The sequence below is a fragment of the Chrysemys picta genome, chromosome 19 (assembly GCF_011386835.1).
Source record: "Chrysemys picta bellii isolate R12L10 chromosome 19, ASM1138683v2, whole genome shotgun sequence".
Taxonomy (NCBI): Eukaryota; Metazoa; Chordata; order Testudines; family Emydidae; genus Chrysemys; species Chrysemys picta.
In genome coordinates this window covers 12,578,638-12,603,937 of record NC_088809.1, presented here as the reverse complement: position 1 = coordinate 12,603,937, position 25,300 = coordinate 12,578,638, and the positions used below count along the sequence as shown (strand labels likewise).

General features: G+C 40.1%; 2 protein-coding genes across 14 annotated transcripts in view; both read left to right on the top strand.

The window, feature by feature from the left end:
* TPST1 (tyrosylprotein sulfotransferase 1) overlaps positions 1 to 25,300 on the top strand; it is a 58,155-nt gene that overhangs the window by 27,113 nt on the left and 5,742 nt on the right. For all 13 annotated transcript variants that reach the window (XR_510090.4, XR_510086.4, XR_510088.4 and 10 more), the window contains 2 exons: positions 2,523 to 2,721; positions 21,045 to 21,095. Coding sequence is in view for 4 of the 13 variants with exons in the window: in XM_005283415.4 (XP_005283472.1) it covers positions 2,523 to 2,721; positions 21,045 to 21,095 (250 nt within the window). In the remaining 9 variants the exon portion in view is untranslated. The remainder of the gene's footprint in view (positions 1 to 2,522; positions 2,722 to 21,044; positions 21,096 to 25,300) is intronic.
* Positions 21,055 to 25,300, top strand: part of KCTD7 (potassium channel tetramerization domain containing 7) — a 45,931-nt gene continuing 41,685 nt past the window's right edge. The window contains exon 1 of the mRNA XM_065573359.1: positions 21,055 to 21,095. The gene's annotated coding sequence lies outside the window, so the exon portion shown is untranslated. The remainder of the gene's footprint in view (positions 21,096 to 25,300) is intronic.

Here is a 25,300-nt window from a genome sequence, read left to right as displayed (position 1 = left end):
CTAGTGTGCTTCTAGCATTAACCCGAGGCTGTTGTTAACTGCCAGGAAATGTTCTATGCTGATGTTGTTGCTGTAAATGATGAAAAAGGCAAGGGGCAGGACATGGATTTTTTTTTCTTTTAAGTTTGAAGTGCTGTTTGTTATGTGCAGGGCATTCATTAAGTGCCCTATATGTTACTTATATTACAGTAGCCCTCCGGGGCCTGATCTCTGTTTGGGGATCCATCATGGTGTTGAACAAACAATTATTAGCCAATCCGATTTACATAGATCTTATTGCAACGCTTCTTGTTGTTTAGAATCAGAGTTCAAAGACAAGTCAATCTTTGCTAATTTTGAGAAGCACATTTCAGATTTGATCTGTTTTTTTTCCCCCTCAGTCTTTAAATCTCTGAGAACCTTCAAAAGTGTAATGCTAGTAAGAGTCAACTTCAGTGGTTGTGCTCATCTTTTGGGTATTGTCCCATCCTTGCAGACTTCTTTTGATGTCATGACGCTTTGTGCTGTATTTGCTTTGCCATCTCAGTCCTCCTAAAATCAATTCTAATGATTCTCAAAATGGGGAAACTAGTGTACAATACTCCATTTAAAACTGCAGCAAGGTAGAGGAGGACCAAAACCAACCTGTTTCTCACTGGTATCCCTTTGTGATGGCTTACTTCAAAACTAGAAGGGATTCTCATAGCTTCCACTGAAATCAGTAGATACTCATTAGTTTTCACTGTAATCTGTGGGGGTGCTGAGTGTTGAGCAGCACCACTGAAAATCAAACTACTTATTTGGGTGCTTAAGTATGAATTTAGTTGTCTCATTTTTAGGCATGTGCTTTTGAAAACTTTGACCTTGGACTCCAGAAAATTGGGAATTTTAATAGAATACTTCTCCACACCAGACATCTTCAAAGTCAACTAGCTGCTTATGAATCAGTAATTATAATCATTACCTATGAGGCAAAAACTGTTCACTCTCTTCTCACAATTATCAGGTTAATTAGATAAGCTCATCATTGTTGTAAAGTGACTGAAGTCAATGAAGTTATGGCACTTTAGGGTGACCAGATGTCCCGATTTTATAGGGACAGACCAGATTTGGGGGTCTTTTTCTTATATAGGCTCCTATTACCCCCCACACCCTGTCCCGATTTTTCACATTTGCTGTCTGGTCACCCTATGGCACTTTGACCCCCTAGCTTGAAACTACAGGGACTATTCCACCAAATTTCCCTTTATTTTTCTCAGGAGATATCTGCTGTCTTAATTCTGAGTCAGTTACTAATTGCTGAGTCTTACCTGGAATCTCCATGCTTCATTAACTTGCATTGTTTCCTGTTTGTTCTGGTAGGGAGGGGTCTTTTTAACAGAGCAAGAGTTTGGCTACTGTTCTTATGTTTTGGTATTTAAATGTAGACTAGAACTTGGTTTTATGGCCTATGCAGTGATCATGGGCAAATCACTTTGCCGCCTTGTGCCTCAGTTTCCCTACCTGTAAAGTGGGGAGGATGGTAATGATTACTGTCTTTGTAAAGTGCTTTGAGATCTACCAAAGAAAACTTCTGTAACAAGAGCTAGGTATTAGAGCCTAGGGTAGAGCCTTTTATGCTTAAAATGCTTTACATCAGTAAGTTAGGTACAGGTAGTGCAATGACTGTAGGCAGACATGACAGCTATGTATTTAGCAATAGTTCCCATACATGTTTAGCTATTCAGTTGGAATTGCAGATGTATGATGACATACCATGTGGTATTACTTATGGTACAGGAGTTAAATCTCTCCCGAGGGACTTTTTGTGCCAAGGTTTTGATTTTAACCTGTTTTCACAGAAAAAAGATGAATACTAACATCTAAGGAGCTTCAGAGTGGCAGCCGTGTTAGTCTGTATCCGCAAAAAGAACAGGAGTACTTGTGGCACCTTAGAGACTAACAAATTTATTTGAGCATAAGCTTTTGTGTTCCATTCTAGGCATCCGAAGAAGTGGGCTGTAGCCCACGAAAGCTTATGCTCAAATAAATTTGTTAGTCTCTAAGGTGCCACAAGTACTCCTGTTCGTTTTTATCTAAGGAGCTGTGTACTTTTCTAATTGGGAAGAAAGTTTGGAAAATGAATCAAAGTATTTTACTTCATGGTAGAATCTAGAACTATTCAGTCTGCGCTGCAGACCGTATATTAAATAGCTGGGAGTCAGCATTTTATTAGCACATAGTGTGTCAGTTTTCCTAAACCCATAATAAAAAGCTGAGTTGTACATGTTCTTATCCAAGGAAGAAGTGACCATAGAAAAGAGCGGGTAACACCAGATTAAAAAAAAAAAATCCTTCTGAGTCCTACTTACAGTCCAGGAGAAAAAATAAACAAACCCCGATTTTCCCTGTTTTCTTGCTGTCCTTGTGTATGTATGGAGCAATGCCTTATCTCCTAACATTATGTAAACGTGCAATTATAAAAAGACCTAAAGATCTTAATGCCAGTTATACAGTAAAAACTGGTTGGGTGAAAAATTTTAACTACTTTTTTCTTTTTGCAGAGTTGAAAGATCTACAGATCAAGTAATCAAACCAGTCAATGTGGAAGCTTTGTCCAAATGGGTTGGGAAAATACCTTCAGATGTTCTACAAGACATGCCAGTCATTGCACCAATGTTAGCGAAACTTGGCTACGATCCATATGCCAATCCACCAAATTATGGAAAGCCAGATCAAAAAGTTCTTGAAAACACACGACGGGTAAGGTATTTTTGTATATGAAATCTAGTTGGCTAAAAGTGCATTATGAAAGAAATGTTGAGGAGATTTTGTTTTAACGTGGACTATAAAACAGTAATTTACTGTTTTCCTAACTGCAACCTTTAAAAGAGCTTTTGGAGGAGATTTTCATAGGCACTATGAACAGTTAGGCCTCCAACTCCCATTGACTTTTAATGTGACTTGGGTGCCTAACAGCCCATTATGCTTTTGAAAATGACCCCCTTCATTGCTACCTTCAACATACTGGCATGCAAGGAATTGTTAAAGAGCTTCAATGCTGAGTATTATAGGAAAGTGTGTAAGACTATAAGACTATAAGATTTACCATTGCAGATCAGACCGTTGCTTCTGCCTCCCAATGGTTTTAGACAAGGTGAATCACTCTCCCACGTCCCATGATGCATCTAGCTAACTGAGTATACTTAAGGGAAGGAGGAAAATCCTTCCTGAGCTCCTTAGGGACTCATCTGCAAAACAGGAGAATGAAATACTCTTGCTTTAGGTTGCTCAGATACAAATATTCATGGATATAAATATTTCTAGCTCCTCTTTACAGCTCAAACTACAGAGATTTTTTAAAAACTCTTGTTCTTCATTAACCATTTGTTTCTGTATCATGGGAATCTATTGCTCTGTCAAGCTTGGGGTTGCTTTGTATCTTGTTTTCTTTTGCATTTTCCATGTCTCAGAGGCAGGAAAGAAGTTTCTTTTCTCCTTTCTCCTATTGGCATTTTATTGTTTTGTGGGATGAAGTGCAAAATGAAGATGCTCCTGAAACTCTCCAAGCTCAGTGGCAGAGATTTCCTTAGGCTCGCTCTCGCTCTGAGGGCTGTTTTTCCACAGAACTATTAGCCAACTTTTCCCTCTCGCTCCAGTTTGATCTGACTGGCAAGGAGTGGGGCTTTGGGGAAACACTTAAAGAAACATGAGGGAAGTCCAAAGCCTAACAGTAGATTCCCAGCTAATTCAGTGGTTGAGCAGGGTCCTGTTTACAACATTAAGGGACTTATAGAATCAAGAGGTCATCAAGTCCAGGTCAGGGCACTGAAGCAGGACCAAGTAAACCTAGACCATTCCTGACGGGTGTTCATCCAACCTGTTCTTAAAAACCTCCAATGATGGGATTCCACAACCTCCCTTGAAAGCCTCTTCCAGAGCTTAATTACACTTAAGATAGAAAGATTTTTCCTAGTAGCTATCCTAAATCTCATGCTGCAGATTAAGCCCATTACTTCTTGTCCTATCTTCAGTGCATGTGGAGAACAATTGATTTCAGTCCTCTTTATATCTTCGATTCCTGTGTTTGGTTTCACATTTTCCTCATGTAATTTCAACTCATCTTCTACATCATCATTTGGGAGTCTTCTCTTCAGCAAAAACAACGAGTCCTTGTGGCACCTTAGAGACTAACAAATTTATTTTGGCATAAGCCTTTGTGGGCTAGAACCCACTTCATCAGATGCATGGAGTGGAAAATACAGGAGCAGGTATAAATACATGAAAAGATGTGAGTTGCCTTACCAAGTGTGAGGTCAGTCTAACGAGACAATCCAATTAACAGCAGGATACCAAGGGAGGAAAAATAACCTCTGAAATGGTAATGAGTAGCCCATTTCAGACAGTTGACGGGAAGTTGTGAGTAACAGTAGGGGGAAATTAGTATTGGGGAAATTAGGTTTAGGTTTTGTAATGACCCAACCACTCCCAGTCTTTATTCAGGCCTAATCTGATGGTGTCCAGTTTGCAAATTAATTCCAGTTCTGCAGTTTCATGTTGGAGTCTGTTTTTGAAGTTTTTGTTGTTGAAGAATTGCCACTTTTAGGTCTGTTAGTGAGTGACCAGGGAGATGGAAATGTTCTCCTACTGTTTTTTGAATGTTATGATTCCTGATGTCAGATTTGTGTCCATTTATTCTTGTGCGTAGAGACTGTTCAGATTTGGAGACAATTTATACCTTCAAGTCAGCGGGACCGCATGGCCCCACAGTATGCCACCATTTTTATGGCTGACTTAGAACAACGCTTCCTCAGCTCTCATCCCCATATGCCCCTACTGTACTTGTGCTATGTTGATGACATCTCCATCATCTGCACCCCTGGGACCCATTTTCAAGAAAGCCAAACCAGCAATCCAGTCTCTCATCTGCCAACCCCCATCACAAAACAGGTGTATCCATCATATGATCCTTCTTGGGAACAGTGGTCCTATGGAAATCAAGAGGTAGAAATAAAACTAAGATGGATTCAATCAAGATGATTAATCTTTTCCCTTATAGTGCCTCTCATGATGTCACCAGATCTCTCTTCTGTAACACTCAGGCTTTACGTGATGCCTGGGTCTGAAGTTTTGATACAGACCCTACTTCCAGAGAACTTGGTTCTGGAACCCTTTGGACTGAAACTTTTTTGGCAAGTTCCTAGCAAAGGCCCTAAAGGACTCTTCAAACCTGAATAGAATTTCCAGTTTTGCCAAGCCTTTTGATCCACCTGAGCCAGGAAATTCCTCACCAAAACTAACCGGAGAGACTCTCTCAATGAAGAATTTTTATTTATTTATTTTTGTAAGATAATGAAGCTCTTGTAGCTCAGGTGTACTATTTCCCCTTGCAGGTAGGCTTAAGAATTTTTGTCTTAAATCTGAGTCAGTACCACTGTGAATGAAACTGCTCTCAAGATTTTTAAAGAAGGAATTTCAAGAGCTATCCCTGCTGTCTCTTTATCTGTTTAAAAAATGAAGCTTTCTAGACTGTAGCAAAGTAATCTTTCTCTTGGAGCAATATTCCCAATGTCATCAAAAGAAACAGACACTGATTTCTGTGCTAGATTCTTCATGGCAATGACAAGAACCTAAGGTTTTATCCATTCCATCCTCCATCTCTCAATATGCAAAACATACTTCAGAATGGAGATGTTGGCACTTTTGAGCCAAGAAACAGACTCTCCTCCTACTCTCTGTCACTCAAGCTGTCTTATGCTTCACAAATCTCAACATTTCCATGCCACCAACATTTCCTACACTTCGCAATTGGGAATCACTTCTCAGTTCCACACAATGCCCTTTGACTTATCTCGTGCTCCTCCATTGATCATAAAAGTTGCTGGTCATCCCAGCAGCCAGCCTGAGATGTGGACTTCCAGGTCTACCACTAGCTGTATGACCTACTGATGAAGATACAATCCTATGTGGTGACAATTTGCCATGCCCTCTGACCCTACCTGTTCCTGGGACATCATGGATTCATAATAAACTATAGAATAGCTGAAGCAGTTGTTTAGGGTTGGAAGGATTAGCTTTTTATCAGTAAATGACTGTAAACTTTGATTTCACCATACACATACAAACCAATGAAAAATGTTTCCACTGATGATTATCTAAATTTACAGATATGTGAAGTAAAAATAATGCTGCTTGAGACCTTATTAGAGTTTGATGTAAGGATATTTACTTAGTATATTTTGACATGTGATGTTGACAATTTGTGTTTTAATGGTTATAAAGCTTTAACTTGTAGAATCTGTGTTTACTGTCATTAAATAATTGTCTGATCCCTCCATAGTTTCCCGCAACTGTGAAAATGTAAATAGGTAATAATAGAACAAACACATTAGGGCTGTCAAGCGATTAAAAAGCTTAATCGTGCAATTTATTTAAATATTCTTGGATTTTTTTCTACATTTTCAAATATATTGATTTCCGTTACAACACAGAATAAAAAGTGTACAGTACTCACTTTATATTTATTTTTTATTACAAGTATTTGCTCTATACAAAAAAAAAACGTAGTATTTTTCAATTCACCCAGTACAAAACCTGTAGTGCGGTCTCTTTAGCATGAAAGTTGAACTTACAAATGTAGAATTATGTACAAAAAATGCATTTAAAAATAAAATAATGTGAAATTTTAGAGCCTGCAAGTCCACTCAGTCCTACTTCTTGTTCAGCCAATCGCTCAGACAAACAAGTGTGTTTACATTTGCAGGAGATAATGCTGCCCTCTTCTTGTTTACAGTGTCACCTGAAAGTGAGAACAGGTGTTCGCATGGCACTTTTGTAGCCAGCATCACAAGATATTTACGTGCCAGATGCGCTAAAGATTCATATGTCCCTTCATGCTTCAACCACCATTCCAGGGGACATGCATCCAGGCTGATGACAGGTTCTGCTTGATAATGATCCAAAGCAGTGCAGACCGACGCATGTTCTTTTTCATTATCTGAGTCAGATGTCACCAGCAGAAAGTTGATTTTATTTTTTGGTGGTTTCCGCATCAGAGTGTTGCTCTTTTAAGACTTCTGAAAGCATGCTCCACACCTTAGCCCTCTCAGATTTTTGGAAGGGACTTCAGATGCTTAAACCTTGGGTTGAGTGCGGTAACTATCTTTGGAAATCTCACATTGGTACCTTCTTTGCGTTTTGTGAAATCTGCGGTGAAAGTGTTCTTAAAATGAACAATATGTACTGGGTCATCATCCGAGACTGCTATAACATGAAATATATGGCAAAATGCGGGTAAAACAGAGCAGGGGACATAAAATTCTCCCCCAAGGAGTTCAGTCAAAAATTTAATTATCACATTATTTTTTTAACAAGCGTCATCAGCATGGAAGCATGTCCTCTGAAGCACGAAGGGGCATACGAATATTTAGCATATCTGGTACGTAAATACCTCGCAATACTGGCCCAACTTTGAAGGTGGCGCCCTTCCAATAGCAGTGCAGAAGTAAGGGTGGCAATGCCATACCATACCACGCCAAACTTACTTCTGCACTGCTGCCTTCAGAGTTGGATGGCTGGAGAGTGTTAGCTGCTGACTGAGGGGCCCAGCGCTGCAGGCAGCAGTGCAGAAGTAAGGGTGGCAATACCATACCACGCCATCCTTACTGCTGTGCTGCTGCTGGCGGTGGCTCTGCCTTCAGAGCTGGGCTCCCGGCCAGCAGCAGCCACTCTTCAGCTGCCCAGCTCTGAAGGCAATGCGACCAGCAGCAGTGCAGTGGGTAAGGGTAGCTGTACTGCGATTTCCCCCCCCCAATAACCTTGCAACCCCTCCACAGCTCCTTTTTGGGTCAAGACCCCTACAATTACAACACTGTGAAATTTCAGATTTAAATAGCTGAAATCATGAAATTTATGATTTTAAAAATCCAATGACCATGAAATTGACCAAAATGGACCGTGAATTTGGCAGGGTCCTACTTATAAGGCAACAAATCACAAACTTCTCATAAATATAGTTGTTCACTCCACCAGGAGTACAGCTACCAGTGCTGAGTAGTAGTTGTGGTTTTATTTGCATATTAAATTTAAATGTGTGTTGTAAGGAATAATCCCCCCTAAACTGAAGCCTAATAAGGCAGTAAGTAAATTCAATTCCAAGAGCAGAGCTAGAATGGACTGTTCATATTACTAGAACACTGAAATTAAATGACCACCTCTTCAATTTATGTGCATTTTAGCAGAAAATTAAATTAGTATAATTAAAAAGACCAATCCCTCATGCTCTGTCATATATATTTGCTATCTCACATTTCCTTCTTTGCCTTTCTGGCCTGCCTCATGGTTTTCCTAAGGCTCGTCACTTTTTATTTTTAAGCAATTTAACTGCAAAGTGTAACTTGTATATTAGAATACTGAGATATATTCCATATATACAATGTATGTATGCATGTCTGTCTGACTAAAAAATGTAAAAATGGCATAAAAGTAAGCCAGTTACAGATTTGCAGATCAGAAGACTATATTCCTCAAATTCGGAGCTTAGTGGAAAGCAGGAAGATGTTTGACTACTGTGAAAATTTGTGAAACAATGTATTTTGTTAAAGATGAAAAGGCATTTACATGTAAATATTTAGGTAATCAGTGTGGATTGTTTGTACAGTCTCCAAATTGATAGGAAGAACCTTTTTCTTTTATAAAATAAGTGAAGCATAGTCTATAAACCTGGCCATTTACATATCTGAATAAGTGGTATTTTTGAATTTATACATAGATTAGATGGTAATGGTTTCAGTAATATCATACTGAAGGAAAATTTCTCCCGAAGTTTTTCCTGGCTTTCTCAAGAGTAAATCATAAATAACAATAAAATTGTGAAAATTTGGTGATCTAGAAAATATTCCATAAACACACTCTAAATATCTTAATATACACAACTTACTCTGTTGTTTAGTATGAAATTAACATGAAATACTGTTTGTTGTTAGAAATAGTATGCAGTGTGGCCTGTGGGAATTACTTTTAAGACTTGGCTACATTAGCCAAGAAATTCATGATAGTAGCTGTGTAATGAATTATGGTTCTTGCTAGAATGGTGTTAACCCAACTCCATGTCTTATTTAAACAAGGGCTTAGTGATTTAGGTGTGAAAGGCATCCCCATTCAGTAAAAAGCAATTATTTGGAAGGCTGGTACCCCGTTTTAAGTAAATAGACTTTCTTTATCTTTATCACTTAAGAAAAGTCTATCAAGTACTGATAGGTTGTGACATTATTATAGTTTGTAAATCAATTTTGTTCACAATTGCTTCAAGATTACATTTTTTTTTTAAAAGCCTTTACTGTACTTTGGCAGCTCATTTTTTCTATTCCGTCATGCATAGGGTTTAACTTTCAGGCTTTAGCTCATTTCCTTTGTGTAAGTAACCAGACTTAAACCTAGTTTCCCTAACTTTAAGGGCTGTAATCTTTAAAGCTGGCTGGCCTGGTTGCCAAATTTGAGTTTTGAGCTCAGTCTTTTGCCCCTGGTTTGGCAGGAGTAGAGTGCTACAGATATCCTATGCAAAATACTTGGGGTGGATTTAAAAAGCAAGCTCTGGAAACAGTCCCAGGATGACTGACATGTCAGGTTATCATATACTTTGCTGTCTTTTGAAGAATAAACAAAAGATGCAACAGAATCTGATGCTGATTAACCCAAACACTGGGATTTTAAGTTTGCCTTATGATTTTGATTCTGTTGGAATGCAAGTAGTTAAATTAAGTAGTACAGCTTATCCCTGGAGGTACCTGCTGAAAAATAATTACAGCTGCTTGTAATAAGAATTACCTCTCTACTTCATGCTTGTGATAACTTATGTTGTTAGAAGAGGGGGGGCTTTGCTGCTCCAGTGACTTCTTCTGTTTGGGGTTTTGCATTGGTGACTGAGGGCTTTTGTCTTCATGAATAGTAATGCCCACTCACCTTTTAATATCTAAAACCCATTTGTCCATATTGCTAATTGGAACAGATTATAACTTGTGAAAAGTTATTTATTCACAAGCTAAGGTTAAGAGAAACCTGAGAGAGGCTTCATTTCAACAGCAAGAACTTTATGTCCTACAGTATCTGGCAGCATAACATCAATGGCAATCTATTCCAGTTGTTGGGAAAGCATCCAAAGAGTGACATAGGAAATGGATGTTAACATTCCCAGCAAGTGAATAGGATATGGTGAAGATGGAGGATTCAGTTGTAGGTATTGCTGAGCTGGATGTGAATGGTTCATATTTGTATAAGGAGTTTGGAAATGAAGATGATAAAATTGAGGATGATTATCAGCTCTTCAATAATTTGGAATGCCTTTCTCTCAGACCTACATCAGTTGAAAGAAATAGATTTTTATTAGCACATGCTAAGGAAAAAAAATTCTGTGAAGGAGCAGTTACTAGGATGGACAAGGCTACAAACACATTACATCTACAGGGAAGAAATAAGAGTAATTAACTTTTACAAATCTTAAAAGCAAGGTAGTTGTGGTTTTTTTTTTTTTTTTTTTTTTTTTTTTTGTAAAGTTGCCTTTTGAGAAGCAAAAACTTTGCATAGCAGTTTTTCAGTGGTTTATAATTTGCCATTCCTGGCAACGTCCCACTCATTTGAATAGCATTTCACAAGTTATAATCTGTCCCTTAAAATAGCTTTATCTGAAGATACCATATTTCTGCTAATAATAAATTATTGATCTTGCAAGCAACTGTTTTTCATTATGGACTAATTGCTTCATTAATTTCATTTTGGGCCTTGCATGCTTGTCCTTTTACTGTGTGGCTGCATGTAAGACATCCATTCTTATGCAGGGCATTGGGTACGGAGGTGGAAGCTGTGTGCCTATAGAATCTGAATAGTGTTGGATATAAATCAGTGCATACGGAGGGACAAATAAATAAAAATACGTCTGTCCCTTGATGCATACATGGCGCCTATTGACTTCAACGCAGCTTTCTGTGCATTTACGCAGAATTTTGTGCTTTTAGTTTTTTATAATATAAGCAAATCTTTTGGTATTCTTGTTGTGCTCATCCACTTTACTTTAAGGATCAGCTAGCAGTGACTCAAGTTTGATATGTTTATAGTTAAAAATACAGTGGCTTTTTCTAGAAATATAAGAGGTAAACAGATTCCATATCCTCTCACACAAAGGAATCTTTTGTAATTGAGTTCATATGTACACATAAAATATTAATAATTGGTGTTTTCTGAAATGCTACAAACTAGTAGCCCATTTACCAAGTGACGAATATAAGGTATTAGAATCACTTCATTATATTTTAAGAATATCGGATGTGCCTGTAGATCAGTCAGAATAGTGAACTTGCACAGAGGCATCTGTTAAGAGTTGAATAGAGTATAGCAAAAACTGGAGGATTCCTTGTGACTATTAGATTTTGATTTATGCCCAATTGAAATTGGCTTATCCTTGTATTATGACTGGCTGTGCAGTTTCCTCTCACATCTGTAACATATTACTCCAGTTTTTCTTTGGCGCGCACACACTCCACATTGACTGAATTTGTGGACACAGTATTACATATTCCAGTCATTTCTTTTGACGATTCCTGAAGGTTCCGATGTTCACCATAAAGAGATTGTGAGAAGAAAACTTACATGTGCTTAGTGGAAAAAGCGTGGGGGTTCTGCCTGGCTACTTACTGGTTGGCCTTCTTATAATAACTTGTGCAAGCTATATTTTTCTCTGTCATGTCACAGAAAATTCTGTTGACTAGTCATAATAGCTGGAGAAAAAAATTGAGTCTTCTGTTTCAAAGCACTTATCCCCAGCTTGGATCTTGAAGACATTTCCTCAATGTTATGCTAGTGTTATCAACTGAGATTCACTATATTAGAGATCATGTGTGTCCCCTTATTTTTTTTAAAAGGCAATGTTCTGCAATAATGATCCCAAAGCATTATAAATACTGTAGTGCATCTGACACCAGTGTGGTTGCGCAACTGTGTCTTGTAAAAGATGTAGTGTATATTTGTGTGAGGTATGCAGCAATGAGATGTAGCTGTGGAACAGACCAGAATAAGGCCATGATTGTGCTTATAGCTAAGCTGTGAATGGATGGTGTTGGTGACCACAGAAGCATTTCGCTGTGTGTTTTGGCTTGTGTTCTTTGCTCTAACTTTTAAACTGAAAACAAAAACAAAATTCCATTTTGGTTCTTGTATTCTAAGTCAGTGGTTTTCAAACTTTTTTTTCTGGGGACCCAGTTGAACAAAATTGTTGATGCCCGTGACCCAACAGAGCTGGGGATGAGAGGTTTGGGGCATGGGAGGGGCAGAGGGTTGGGGTGTGGGAGTGAGGGCTGCGGATGGGGCCGGGAATGAGGGGTTCAGGGTGTGGGAGGGGGCTCTAGGCTGGGGCAGGGGGCTGGAGTGTGGGAGGGGGGGCCGGGCTTGGGGTGCAGGTTCTGGGGTGGGGCCGGGGATGAGGAGTTTGGGGTGCAGGGAGGGGTTCCAGAATTGGGGGAGTCAGGGCTGGGCCAGGGGGTTGGGGTGCAGACTTACCTCTGGCAGCTCCCAGTCAGCAGCGCAGCTGGGGTGCAGAGGCAGGCTTCCTGCCTGTCCTGGCACCACAGACCGCGCTGCGTCCTGGAAGCGGCCAGCAACCGGTCCGGTGTGGAGCTGGTGCTCGGGATGGGGACAGCGCCTGGAGCCCTGTGGCCCCCTGCCGGACCTGCTGCTGACCACTTCCAGGGTGCAGCCCGGTGTCAGAAAAGGTAGGCACTAGCCTGCCTTAGTTGGGCAGCACCGCTGACGGGACAGCGGTGCTGACCAGAGCAAGGTGACCCAGTGCCTTATGTGCTGCGACCCAGTATTGGGTCACAACCCACAGTTTGAAAAACACTGTTCTAAGTGGTCACCCATGAGAGAGGGGTTTCCTTGTGTGACACCTTTGGTACAGTCTTTACAGTCCTTTTTTTTTGTTAATTTTCTTCTTTGAGCTTTTTAGATGTAGATACTCCACTGCCTCCATTCTCTCCACAGGAATGTCTGTATGGTTTGGAAAAGAGAAATTAACCCTGATTTATAATAGGATATTGAGCTATTCACCACTGAAGTATAAGTTTAATTACTATAAGTCGCCATCTGGTGACTGTTCAGTGACCTATATTAAATGAGTTTGCTCTCTCTTTAGTTCCTACTTGCAGTCTGCAGTGTGATGATTTTTTTTTTTTTTTGCTTATCTAAAATAGTTTCTTTAAATGTTTGTAAACACCTGATTTTAAAAAAGGTTAAAAGGCTTTGTGATAGGTATGCTTTACGAGACAAATTCTACAATGGAATTTGCAGTAGTTTATAAAATAAAATGAAACAAAATCGATTTTCTTGTACATGTAAATTGCTGCCATGCTATTTTGTATTGGAACAATTGTTTTCTGAAATTGCTGCAGGTAAAGCCCCAGTTTGTGGATTTTATAATGGAGATTTTTATCCAGAAAACAATCCATCTCAAAGAGGAAGATTCAGTATATTTCTGAAACTTTTATTTCTGAAACTATCAGGTGCCAATTCTCTCTTTAATTTCTTTAATATTCTGCTGAATATTAGCTGCTTGGAAATCTTAACAGTGACTGATCACACAGTTAAAATATTGCCTGGTAACAGATTTAATTTAAGGAAATGAAATGATTCCATTTAAAGTAAAACATGACTCCCTTCTCTAATGTCTTCTCCTTCTCTAATGACCCAACATGACTGAAGAAGTGGTTTTGATTGGCATTTGAAGGAGCAGTTCCCAAAGCTCCTTGCTTAGTAGATTGCCATTATACAGGGTCTTGATCAAGACACAAGGGGGAATGAACCACAGACACATGGGATGGATTTAGGAGGCAAGCTACAACTTTATTACTACTGGGGAAGGGCACTATGTGCTCATATCCTGCTCTTACACACCAGGCATTTAACTGGTTCCATTGTGGAATTACAGGGCTCCCACCATCACACCAATAGCTGCGGGTAGACCTGCCTAGACCAACCTCTAGGACTTATGTTGCTTCTGAATCCTGTCTGCCTCCCCTTGTGTAAAGGGAGGTGCATGGGCAGAGGTTGCCAAGAGGTGAAGGCAGCTCAATCTGCAAAGACTTCAGGTTTCCCCCTCTTCTAAGTCTTGTCTTAACTAAATCCCAGGTCTCATTTACCTTGGGAGCTGACCTTTTTAGGCTTATCTGCACTGGACTCTACCACAAATTGTGACAACCTAAGCAGTCTTACCTTTCCTAATATTAAACTTTAAAGTCTTAATGCCTACAACCCAGCTTGTGCCTCCATGAAGCTGAAGGGAAGGAGGAAAAAACCCACCAGAGCTGTCAGATTTATCCAACAGGAAAAATTCCTTTCTGATCCCAAAACAGGTGATAAATCAGACCTGCAGCGTCCTAAAAACACAGCTCCAATAGTACAACTAAGGTGAGAGAGGGTGGAGCAGCTACCAGAAGGAAGAGGCTTTTGAAAAGTCTGAGAGTTTGGCTCCCCCCTTGTTCCCTACACATTTAATTGGCTGTCCCAATCACCCACCCCAGCCAATAGGAAGGTGGCGGAGGGGAGGAGAGAGGTGTTATGAGGTGAATTGAGTTATGATGGCGTTACAATTCTATTGTACACACTAGTGTTAAGTACGTCATTTCGGTCATCTGAAAATCCATAAGCTGTAGAAGAGGACTGAAATCTAATGTAATTTAGACTGCTGACAGCATAAAGTAAATGATCTGCTTCTCATCACAACTTCAGAACATACTTCCTTCCCATAATAAGCAGAGTAGTGGATCCTATGACGAGAACGGGTGAAATTAGTTTTTTGCCTATAATTATAACTTTCCGTAAACGGGATCCACTACTCATGATAGATTTTTTTCACTTTTCAGGTTTATATTTATAGCTGTTTCAAATTAAATGGAGAGGAGAGATGTTTTTCTATGTCTAATGTAGCTGATGGATAAAAATAAGACCATGTTACTCTCTAGTCTTGTTTATTCTCTATCGCGCTCAGATTGTCTACTGCAAACCTGTTGGTAGAGCTGTTGATGTTCCAGCAGGGGAAGTTGACAGTGACTGGAGAGTTGGCGAAAGGAAATCTTAGGACCTGTCCCTAAGATAATGGAACGGGCAAATACCCAAAAGTAATAGCTAGAGCACTAGTATTAGGTTATAAATAAGTAAGAGAACTAAGTTTGACAGCTTTAATGCCTTCATTTATTGCTACTTGCCCTAAGACCTACTGCAACATACAGACATTTGGCCACATCTTTGTTTTAAGTCCCTATTAGTGGCATAATATTTATTAAATCTGCCACGTGGTCTCGCACATTCTGTGCTTTCTTGTGTAGTGTGCGTTTGTGTGCACACATTCATCCACCCAGTCCACCTCATAAGCTGAATGACCTTTTCCTATAGCATCACAGTAGGGTCAGAGTGAAACTTATGAAGAGTGGGCACTTTTCTTCTATTTCACATTTTTTTAATGAACCTTGGAAAATATTACTGTGGACCACATACCTGCTTGTGCTGGGTGCTTGTGTGTGGTTGCAGAGGATAAGAAAAGAGGGATACTGAAAAGAAAGAGAGATTCAAATACAGTGACAGTCTTATAGTTCCCAAACCTATGCTCCCATGGCAGGTGCAAAATAGCCTTACTCTTCATACCATTTCTTACCACTATTTCAAGTCTTCATGCTTACAACCCAGCTATGTCTCCATGAAGCTGAAAGGAAGGCAGAATACCCCCTTCCCCACCCCCCAGCATCTGCCAAGTTGTTCCACCAAGGAAAAATTCCTTCCTAGCTCATTATTTATTGCTCATTAATCAATGGGAACGTTCCCTTTCTCTAAATCTAGGAGAGAAAGGAAAGCTACCAAACATGGTTTCTGATCTACTTGTGAAAAGGGTTTCCAGTGAATTGTTGCTCCATGTGGCATGTATACAATTCAGAGTAAATGAACGCACTTCAAAAATGGTCCCTACGCTGCTGTCTCTTGTTCTACTTAACAATAAGATAGTGAGCTCTGATTTCCGTGCATAATAAGTAAGGCTACGATTTAGTCATGGGTATTTTTAGTAAAAGTCATGGACAGGTCACGGGCAATAAAAATTCATGGCCCGTGACCTGTCCATGATTTATACTATAAATACCTCTGACTAAATCTTGGGCTGGGGGATCACTGCTGGGGAGGCACCCCAGGAGGGTCGCTGCTGGAGGGGTACTGGGGGTGGGGGGGCCTGTGGCATAAAGTGCCGGGGGCTTCTGACAACAGCTGCTCTGGCTGCCCCAGGGGCCGCCGACAGTGGCTGTTACGGCCGCCCCGGGACAATTGCTCAGGCAGTCCCCAGGGCCAGCTGCACTGGCTGCTGCTCAGGCGGTCCCTGGGGCCAGCTGCCCAGGGCCACCCGAGCAGCGGCTGGTGCGGTTGGCCCTGGAGCTGCTCCAGCAGCAGCAGCCAGTGTGGCTGGCCCAGAGCGAGCTGCTTGAGCAGCCTGGGGTCAGCCACACTGGGCTCTGCGGAAGTCACAGAGGTCGTAGAAAGTCACGGAATCCATGACTTCCGCGACCTCCGTAACAAACGCCGAGCCCTAATAATAAGTATTATAAATCAGAGTACTGTTTGTTGAAGCATGTGACCTTCTCAACAGTCGTTCATGTCTGTGCAGGAGTAGCTGTTCCGAATTCTCTTTTACCTTGTGCCAGAATACCTTTTGCTTTTGTGTGCTGTTGATAGAGTATATCCAGCTGTTTATAGTATGGGTTAGATTTCTTTTTCACTGCCAAAGAAGTACACACACACATTTGTTGATTTTTTTTTTTAATTGACCTAATTAGTGGTATAAAAGGTTTTTCTTCTCCACTCCATTTCAAAAAACAAAGATGTCAGTCTTGCCTTGATTCATGTGTTTCAGTCAAAGCTTCAGCCCTTTGCTTGCTTTACATATGCTTAACATGTTTTTTCCCATCTGCCTAACTTATGAATAGATATAGCTGAAGAATAGGGGAAATAATGTTTTTATACAAATTATGCAAATTATTAAATACATTATTTCGCTACAACTACAGCTCGTTTAATTATAAGTCTGGCTTTCTTAAAAACTACTGATGGTGCCGTATGCTGACATATAAGAAGCAGAGAAATTATAAAGAAAGATGCTATATGTTGCACATTCTGGCCAAGACTCTTGTAGAACTGTCTGGAGGTGCAGTACACAAGGTGCAGCTGAGGGTGAAAGGCAAAGATTGTTTATAGCCCTGATTTTTCTGGGCTTCTCTGGGAGCCAAAATGGCACCTGGTGTAACTTAGCATCTTCGCAGCCATTCTAAGTTATGGCATCTTCCTCAGGTCTGCATGTGGTTTGCAGCATGTGGTGTCATGCAAAAATCTCTCCAAAATTAAAACCAATTGTTAATTACAGAGTTAAAAAATAAGAGGAATTAAGTACAGTACAATTTGCAGTAGGTTATCCTGACATGGCTAATATTGAATAGAAGGATCTTGCATCTACAGAATTGACAGTTTCTCTATCTGGTCTGAATGGGAGTCTAAACTAGATAAAGTCTGCAATATCTTACACTGATTTTGAGCTCAGATTAGAAGCAGAACGGTCTCTGAAATAATTACTATGTCAGTACACTGCAGTGGCCTCATCTCTGAAGCTGAGTTAGCTCAGAGTTTCCTGTCTGCAAAATAATTCACCCCAAATATGACTGCAACATTAAACAATACAATTCATTTTGAATAGCCTATGCATGCTGGGAGCTTTCACTACCCTTTCTATAACTAGCCTGGTTAAACACATGCAAGGACCCAGACTTTACTACAAATATAACCAGGGAGCAAGGAACCCATCTATGTAAGTTGCAAAACCTTAAAAGTTATCTCAAAAGGAGTGGACAAAGATAGAAGAACAATGGTAATCCACAATGATAGGCACAGCTCTCATTCACATTCTTGAAGCCATTCCCACAATAGCCATAGCTTCCCACAATAATGTTAATGAAAGCTTCATTGGTCAAAAATTCAGTGTGTGGTCAATGAGATCCCAGATGTATTGTAAACATCTGAGTTCAGCAGACTGCTTCAGATTTTTATCTTTTAGTTAAGCCGTTAAAATGAAGCTCATCTCTCTAGACAGCAGCTAAGAAAGTGATGCATCAACAATGTTATCACATTAATACTATGAACAATTTATTCACCTATCCACAACATGAAACCATTTTGGCTAATTTCATATCCATGAAAGAAATTGAATTGCCTCAGAAGCATTAGGCTATGGAGTTCCATATTAACGTGATTTTTTAGTAGAATAAAACATAGCTCATGAAAACAATATAGAGATTTGTTACATCAGTCAAAATTAGCAAAAAGAGCAAAAGACTAATAGCCACGAAAGTCAAAATGATCAGCTCAGTTATTTCCAAAATGCCCAAACACTTATTAACTCAGTGTACCGAGTTTGTGTAAGCTAGTAAATATTCCAACCTGCAGGTTAAAAAGTCGATATAGTCCAAGCACTTCTATGTTACTCAATATTTGTTTAACGAAAAGGGGCCCATCTAAACAGGAATAATAATGATGTTGGGTCAGGATTTTAATGCAGACATAATTCTCTCCCTGTTATATTTTGCAATGGTTTATTTGGTCAGTTCAGTGTACAATGTTAAAAATTTGACAAAATAAAATTCTCATGCAACAGCGATACAGTAACAGGCACCTGGAAGACAGCTGTGCAGTTGTTCACACACTACCAAAGACAAATCCTTCTCAGATAGTATTTTAATATTATGGCAGAGTCAAAGATGCAACAAAGCCTCTAGTCACATAGCATTATCAATTTTTCCATAAGCATAATTGGGCACAGCAGATCAGATACTGTAATTTGCTACGTGCTTCATTTTTGTAATGTAGATACTGAAGAAAAACGACTTTTGGTTCAGACAGACATTTTAAATATTCAGAACCTAGGAGATTCTTTGCTCCCATCTGTCATGAATAGTCAGTTTCCTATCATGTGAATTCTTATCCACAAAACAGATAATCTAAACCAAAATGCCCATGTGATGTTACACAAAAAGCACCAATACTGCAACATTGTCCAAAATGTAATGCAAGAGGAGATTTGATTAGGAGTTTTGAAAGATTAGGAATTTGGGAGGGTTTTTACATATTAGGCTCTTTCCTATTAATACATGCCCTCTACAAGTGAGACAGCCAACAAAACAGGATGTATCCTGTAATTCAACATTTGCAGCTCTAGTTCCTTTTAGGCATTACCAGTTCAAGATCTAAACAGTACTTGTAAGTATTAATAAAAAAAAGTTAGTTTATGCAGAACCTGTTGCCCTGAACAAAGTTAGGCTTCCTGACTTAAGAAGGTATCTAGATATCATTTTCTCTACCCCGAGATTTGTTAAAGATCTTAAAACTATGGACATCTATTACAAACTTGTTGGATTTTCTCATACAAATCATCCCTCACCTCCTCTAACCTCTCCCAAGGAGATGGCAGAAAACATGCAATCCTCACGGAACTGGAGAGTTGCCCGAATAGTATTCTACTTAAACAGTATGCAACATATAGAAGCACACACTGGCTACTGGGTGGGGTTTTACAACAGTATATCTGAATTTCACATACATCTTGGCAATTTTTTTAAAATAGACAGAAGTAAACTACATATTTGGAAGCAGGATGGAGCTCTAACATTAACGGTTTCCTTGTAAAGTTCTTTAAAAAAATTTATTGAAAAAAAACTTGAAAGGAAAAATGAGATATTGCTTTCTGAGGTAGCTGATCTGTCAGTTAACTACTCATCATGGTGAGGAGCGGTGGGGCTTAGCTTTTCTAGAAGCATCAAATTTATGCACCAAATTTTCTTAGCTATCAAAATGGTTGAGATCATAGAATATCAGGGTTGGAAGGGACCTCAGGAGATCATCTAGTCCAACCTCCTGTTCAAAGCAGGACCAATCCCCGATTAAATCATCCAACAGATTTTTGCCCCCATATCCCTAAATGGCCCTCTCAAGGATTGAACTCAACCCTGGGTTTAGCAGGCCAATGCTCAAACTACTGAGCTATCCCTCCCCCCTCCATTCCATCCTAGTAGATGCTAACAGGGCCAGATGACATTCACCCAACACAGGTACAGGATTGTGCAAACATAGTTAGCCCTGCTCTGACCCCTGTAAGTCCCAATATAGGGCCATTCTCATTCATGAATTAAAATTAGAATTTCTAAAATAAGTGCCACAACCTGCTGGATAAAAATCAATGATTTAAAAGATAAAATACAATCTTTTTTTTATTTAAATCAGATTTTTAAAAGTTTAAATCATTTTAGTTTTTGAAATAAACATATTTAAAATTAAATTTGAACTTGACAATCTATGTTAAGGCTTAAATTTACTATAATCTATTAAAATTATTTAAATATCAAATATAATATTAACAAGTACATGTTTGAACTTTGTGACTAAGCATCTGGAATCAGAGCTTACTGAAGTACTAAGCCAATTATTCAGGAGTAGCCTCTTCTGGAGATGCAGAGAGAATATTTTCTTTATTTCAGTTTATTCAACTAGTTTGGTTCAATGACTACTACATTCAAAGTTAACAAATCATTTGGGAGTTGAAAAAGCAGGAAAGCTTGTTTTCCTTTTCCAATCTATGAATAAAAACTAATTGTGAGAATGAGATCTACTAGTTCTTAAAAGAAGCCTAAGTTTAGTGTAAAGTCTATATTTAGTTGCAAATCAACATGTTTTAGTGGTTACCAACCCATGGGACTCAACTTTTTTTTTTAGGAAAATAGCTAAAAAGTACAAATGCAAAACATGATTACAGTAAATTATTTAAATCAAGGTTTCCTGTTTGCTCATTTAAATCTTGATTAAAATTGTTGATTTAAATCAATCCTCCGTGCTCCAGGCATGTCTGATTAGCATGACTAGTTCCAGATGACCCAGACTAACCTATCTTTTATTGAACAGAATTCCTGTTAGCAGTTTGAACATAATATAATGATAGCATCTGTTTAAAGTTTTACTATTTTTTTTTCCAGGTCTATAAAGGTGAATTTCAGCTTCCTGATTTTCTTAAAGAAATGCCACAGGTACAGTATTGAATTGTTTTCCTTCTCTGTGGTAAAGTGATATGGAGAAAGTGTGTGAATGTGTGTGAGAGAGAGAGAGATGTGATAGACAACTTTATTAACAATCACTTTATAGAGAACTAATTTTTGCATTTCAGTGTGATTATATATTGTTGAGTCATAGGTAATATGTCCTCCTATGAATAGGTAGGCCTTCCATGACAGAAGTTGATAGTAAGAATGGTTAGATTTGTGAAGCCACATAGTGCTTCATTTCCCTCTGAAGGAATGCTTAAATATCTGAGTTTACAGGGCATTACATTTTGCTTCTCTTTAGAGAACTTCCTCATCTGGATTAATGAAGTATGTGCCATAAACTGGGCATTGTATATAGTTTGCCCCCCTGTCTAAAGTAATTTGATTTTTTTCCCCTCTACATGCTGGGGCCTTCTTGTATCCTATTTTTAATATTAATTCCATGCCTACTTTTTCTACTTGATGTCTTGTTTGCTAGTGGGTGATAGAAAACTCTGTGCCTACCAGCTTTCCCACAGAGCTTGAGGTCTTCATTGCTCTTCTCCTGCACAGTCCTAGAGAGTCCTAGCGTCCCCACACTATTCCTGAGCCTGTTTGCATCTCTGGTATGGAATGTGGCATGCTACGTCCACACTAGAGAGGAGTCCAAGACAAAGTGCCAGATCCAAACATTCCTGGAACCTTGGGAAACTTCAGATCTGAACTTTGCCATACAGGCCAAGTTTCATTCTAAATACCTCTAAACGGAATGTTGTGTATTACTGTTGGTAGCAAATTAAGTTTCTTCACTATCTGTTGCTTTGTTCTGAAAGGTTCTAAATCAAGTACAGGGCAGATAGCGAGGCTATCTCCAGAGTGTTTTGCCACACTTCAGTAAAGCTGTTCAGTCCTGGGCAGTAAAGATAAGTTCTCATCAATTACTAAGAACATTGAACTAGTTAATATACTTCACAACTTTAATTATAATTCAAAATTGGGTACATTAAGATATCATCTCATCAGCTAACTAGTTCAGGGAGTTTTGCTGACCATGTAATGCATTTGCATTTACATTTATTTATTTATAGATGGGGAGGATTATCCTCCTCCCAAAGTAGTCAAGTGTATTCTATAATAATATAATTATGTATTAAGCACTACTAATAATATGATGCTTATACATGGTACAGTCCTTTCCCAGAGGGTACTGAAGAAATTAGAATAGGGGCTATGTGAGCAGTAATAACTAGAGAAGGTATTTCCTTGTAGTTTCAATAACAGACTTGAGGTCCTTCAGACATAAATTGCCAAGAGAGTGCCTGATCTAGGACTGGTAGCAATATAAACCCAACAAAGGTTTTCCATTTCTATGTACGGCATCTCAGATTCTGGGTTCTGTTGCTGGTATCATTACTGGTCTTCTGCTAACAATTTAATGACCTTTACTTTAATCAAAGAGAAAGTAGGACTTAATTCTCAGAATTCCATTAGATTAATATGTAGATGTCTTGTGACTACAAACAAGTTTTAAAGAATTAAGAAATATAAATAGACTCTCAAACAAATATATTTTTCAACTGATTAATCTACATTGAGGAATTGTTGTACAATAAACGTACATGTTATAAAATGATCAACCACATTTTTTCATTGCTTTTAATATGGTGAATCTAAGGACAAAAAAGAGAAGACTGCATCTAAATGTGCCTTGTTCTATTCTGTTAATCTGGCATTGAAAAAGCATCATGCAGATTGTCTCACCCAGGAGAAAACCTGCTCACTCACCTTTACCATGAAGATAGTAAACATATTCATGATATTTAACTTGCCTGTTTTACAAAACTAAAACCAAAGCAAACCCAAAAGAAAACAAAACACTGTCCCTGATGAGTGAGAATTTTACAAAGTTGGATTGAAAACAAAAATTGATCATGTTGTTGTTTGTAGGAATGCATACAAATTATGGGCTCAGTCCTGACCTAGGGAAAATTCCCAATTACAGTTACATGAGGAAAGGCTATAGCAGGGGTGGCCAACCTGTGGCTCTGGAGCCACATGCAGCTCTTCAGAAGTTAATATGTGGTTCCTTGTATAGGCACTGACTCCGGGGCCAACTTTCCAATGTGCCAGGGGTGCTCACTGCTCAACCCCTGGCTCTGTCACAGGCCCTTCCCCCACTCCACCCCTTCCCGTCCCATCCCCTGAGCCTTCAGTGTCCTCGCTTCTCCCCACTCCCCTCCCAGAGCCTCCTGCACGCCACGAAACAGCTGATCGGGAGGTGTGGAGGGGGAGGCGCTGATCGGTGAGGCTGCCGGTGGGTGGGAGGCGCTGGGAGCGTGGTGGGGAGCTGCTGACATATTACGGTGGCTCTTTGGCAATGTACATTGTTAAATTTTGGCCCCTTCTCAGGCTCAGGTTGGCCACCCCTGGGCTATAGGGTAGGACCCCTGTAATTGGTAGCACTTCTGGTGATGTATCTATGTACAAAGTGCTTGAGATACCAAAGGCTGGAAGTGCTTATCATTATTGGTATCTTAGGGCTTGTTCATGCAAAATTAATTAGAATAATACAGAAGTTAAATTGAAAAAGATCTAATGTTAATGTGATTCTGCCCTATAGAAACAAGGAGAGGAATAGCCGTTGAGGGGTGGGAGATGAATTGACTGGGGCTGTGGGGCTGAACTGAGCAGGGTAGAGGCTGATGGGGTGGGTGTCTGAACTGAATGAACGGGGCAGAACTGATAGGGTGGGTGCTGGGGGGGGCAAACTTGTGGTAGGGCGGGAGACAGGATTAATTGCTGGGGTGGGGGAAGGCATGTTTGAGGCCGAGAGCTCTTGCAGCAGGGGCAAATACATTTGGCAGAATGAGCAACATTAATTGTCACGCCCCCACGCATTGGGGATGGGTAAGTGGAGTTCAAAAATCAAGATGGACTAGAAAAACACAATATAATTTTTTCTATAAAAATCTCTTGATTTTTGATTTCTTGAGGTTAGCATTACTACAAAAATGGTGGTTCTAAGAACCTGGGAGCCATAGAGAATTGCATATTTGGGGAGGACTAGGTAATTAGGTAACTCACTAAAACACTTCATCTTTTCCCCCTTCCTCTCACTGATGCCGTAAAATAATATGTATTAATGTCTGTCAGATACATGGCAATTTTAAAAAGTTTGAGTGCACACAGGACAATGGTTCAGCCCAATGTGCTTATGAAACTTCATTTTACTTAAACAGTATTTCCCAAGTGGTGAGTTGCAACCCCCCATTGGGCCATGCGCAGGTTCTAGATGGGTCGCAAGTCCGGTGCTAGGAGGAGGGGGATGGAGAGTGAGTTTGCCATGCACTCCCCCGTAGCAGTGGCTCCTGGCTCACATGGCTGGGCCCTGCTCTGGGCATTGCAATCTGGCGCACAGGGTCACAGCGCCACGCAGGGTTGGCCCGACCATGACAGAAGGGCTCATGGGGTTGCAGCACCATGGCTATTTGGCCCAGTCATGGTGGAGGGGTGGCTGAGTCGAATCTGAGTGGTGCTGCGACCCTGCGTGCCTGGTCGCAATGCCCAGAATGGGGAGCTGGGCCCAGCCTCGTGTGACAGGAGCTGCCACTGTGGGGTGAGTGTGGAGCAGGCTTGCTCTCCAGCCCCCTCCACCCCGGCCTCCCTTCTGCCCTGGCCAGGATTAAGGTTGTGGTGCCAGGTTGTAGGGAGCTGCTGCAGGCTGTCAGTGTCCCCTTTGCAGTGCGAGGAGGGGGATGCTGGTCTGTGATTTTGGGGATCCCCCATTTGTACCCTGGGAGGGTCAGAAAAATAGACAAAATGGAATTGGTGGGTGACCTTAGTAAAAAGCTTGGGAGCCAGTGCTCTAGAGGGAGTATTGTCACCCTGTAGAGTATCGGGGCGCTGGTAGTTAGGAAATAGTCACTTTGCTCTCTTAGTTTTCTTAGCTCAGCTTTTCTTGTATATTATTAAAAATATCTGGCACTTTTCCAACTGAAAAGCTGTATGAACTGGCATTTACGATCTTCATTGAAAGTCCAGTTTATAGTTCAGTTGGTGCGGGACCGGCAGCATGGGTGGCAGGTATCATAGGCTGGGGGAGGCTGTGCCTCCCCAAACAGCCAGGCGTGGCCCCACCCACAGTCCACTGCTTTCCACTCTGTGGCTCCAGTGCCCCTGTGTGGTGACACCCGTCCTCCCGGGTGGGCTGG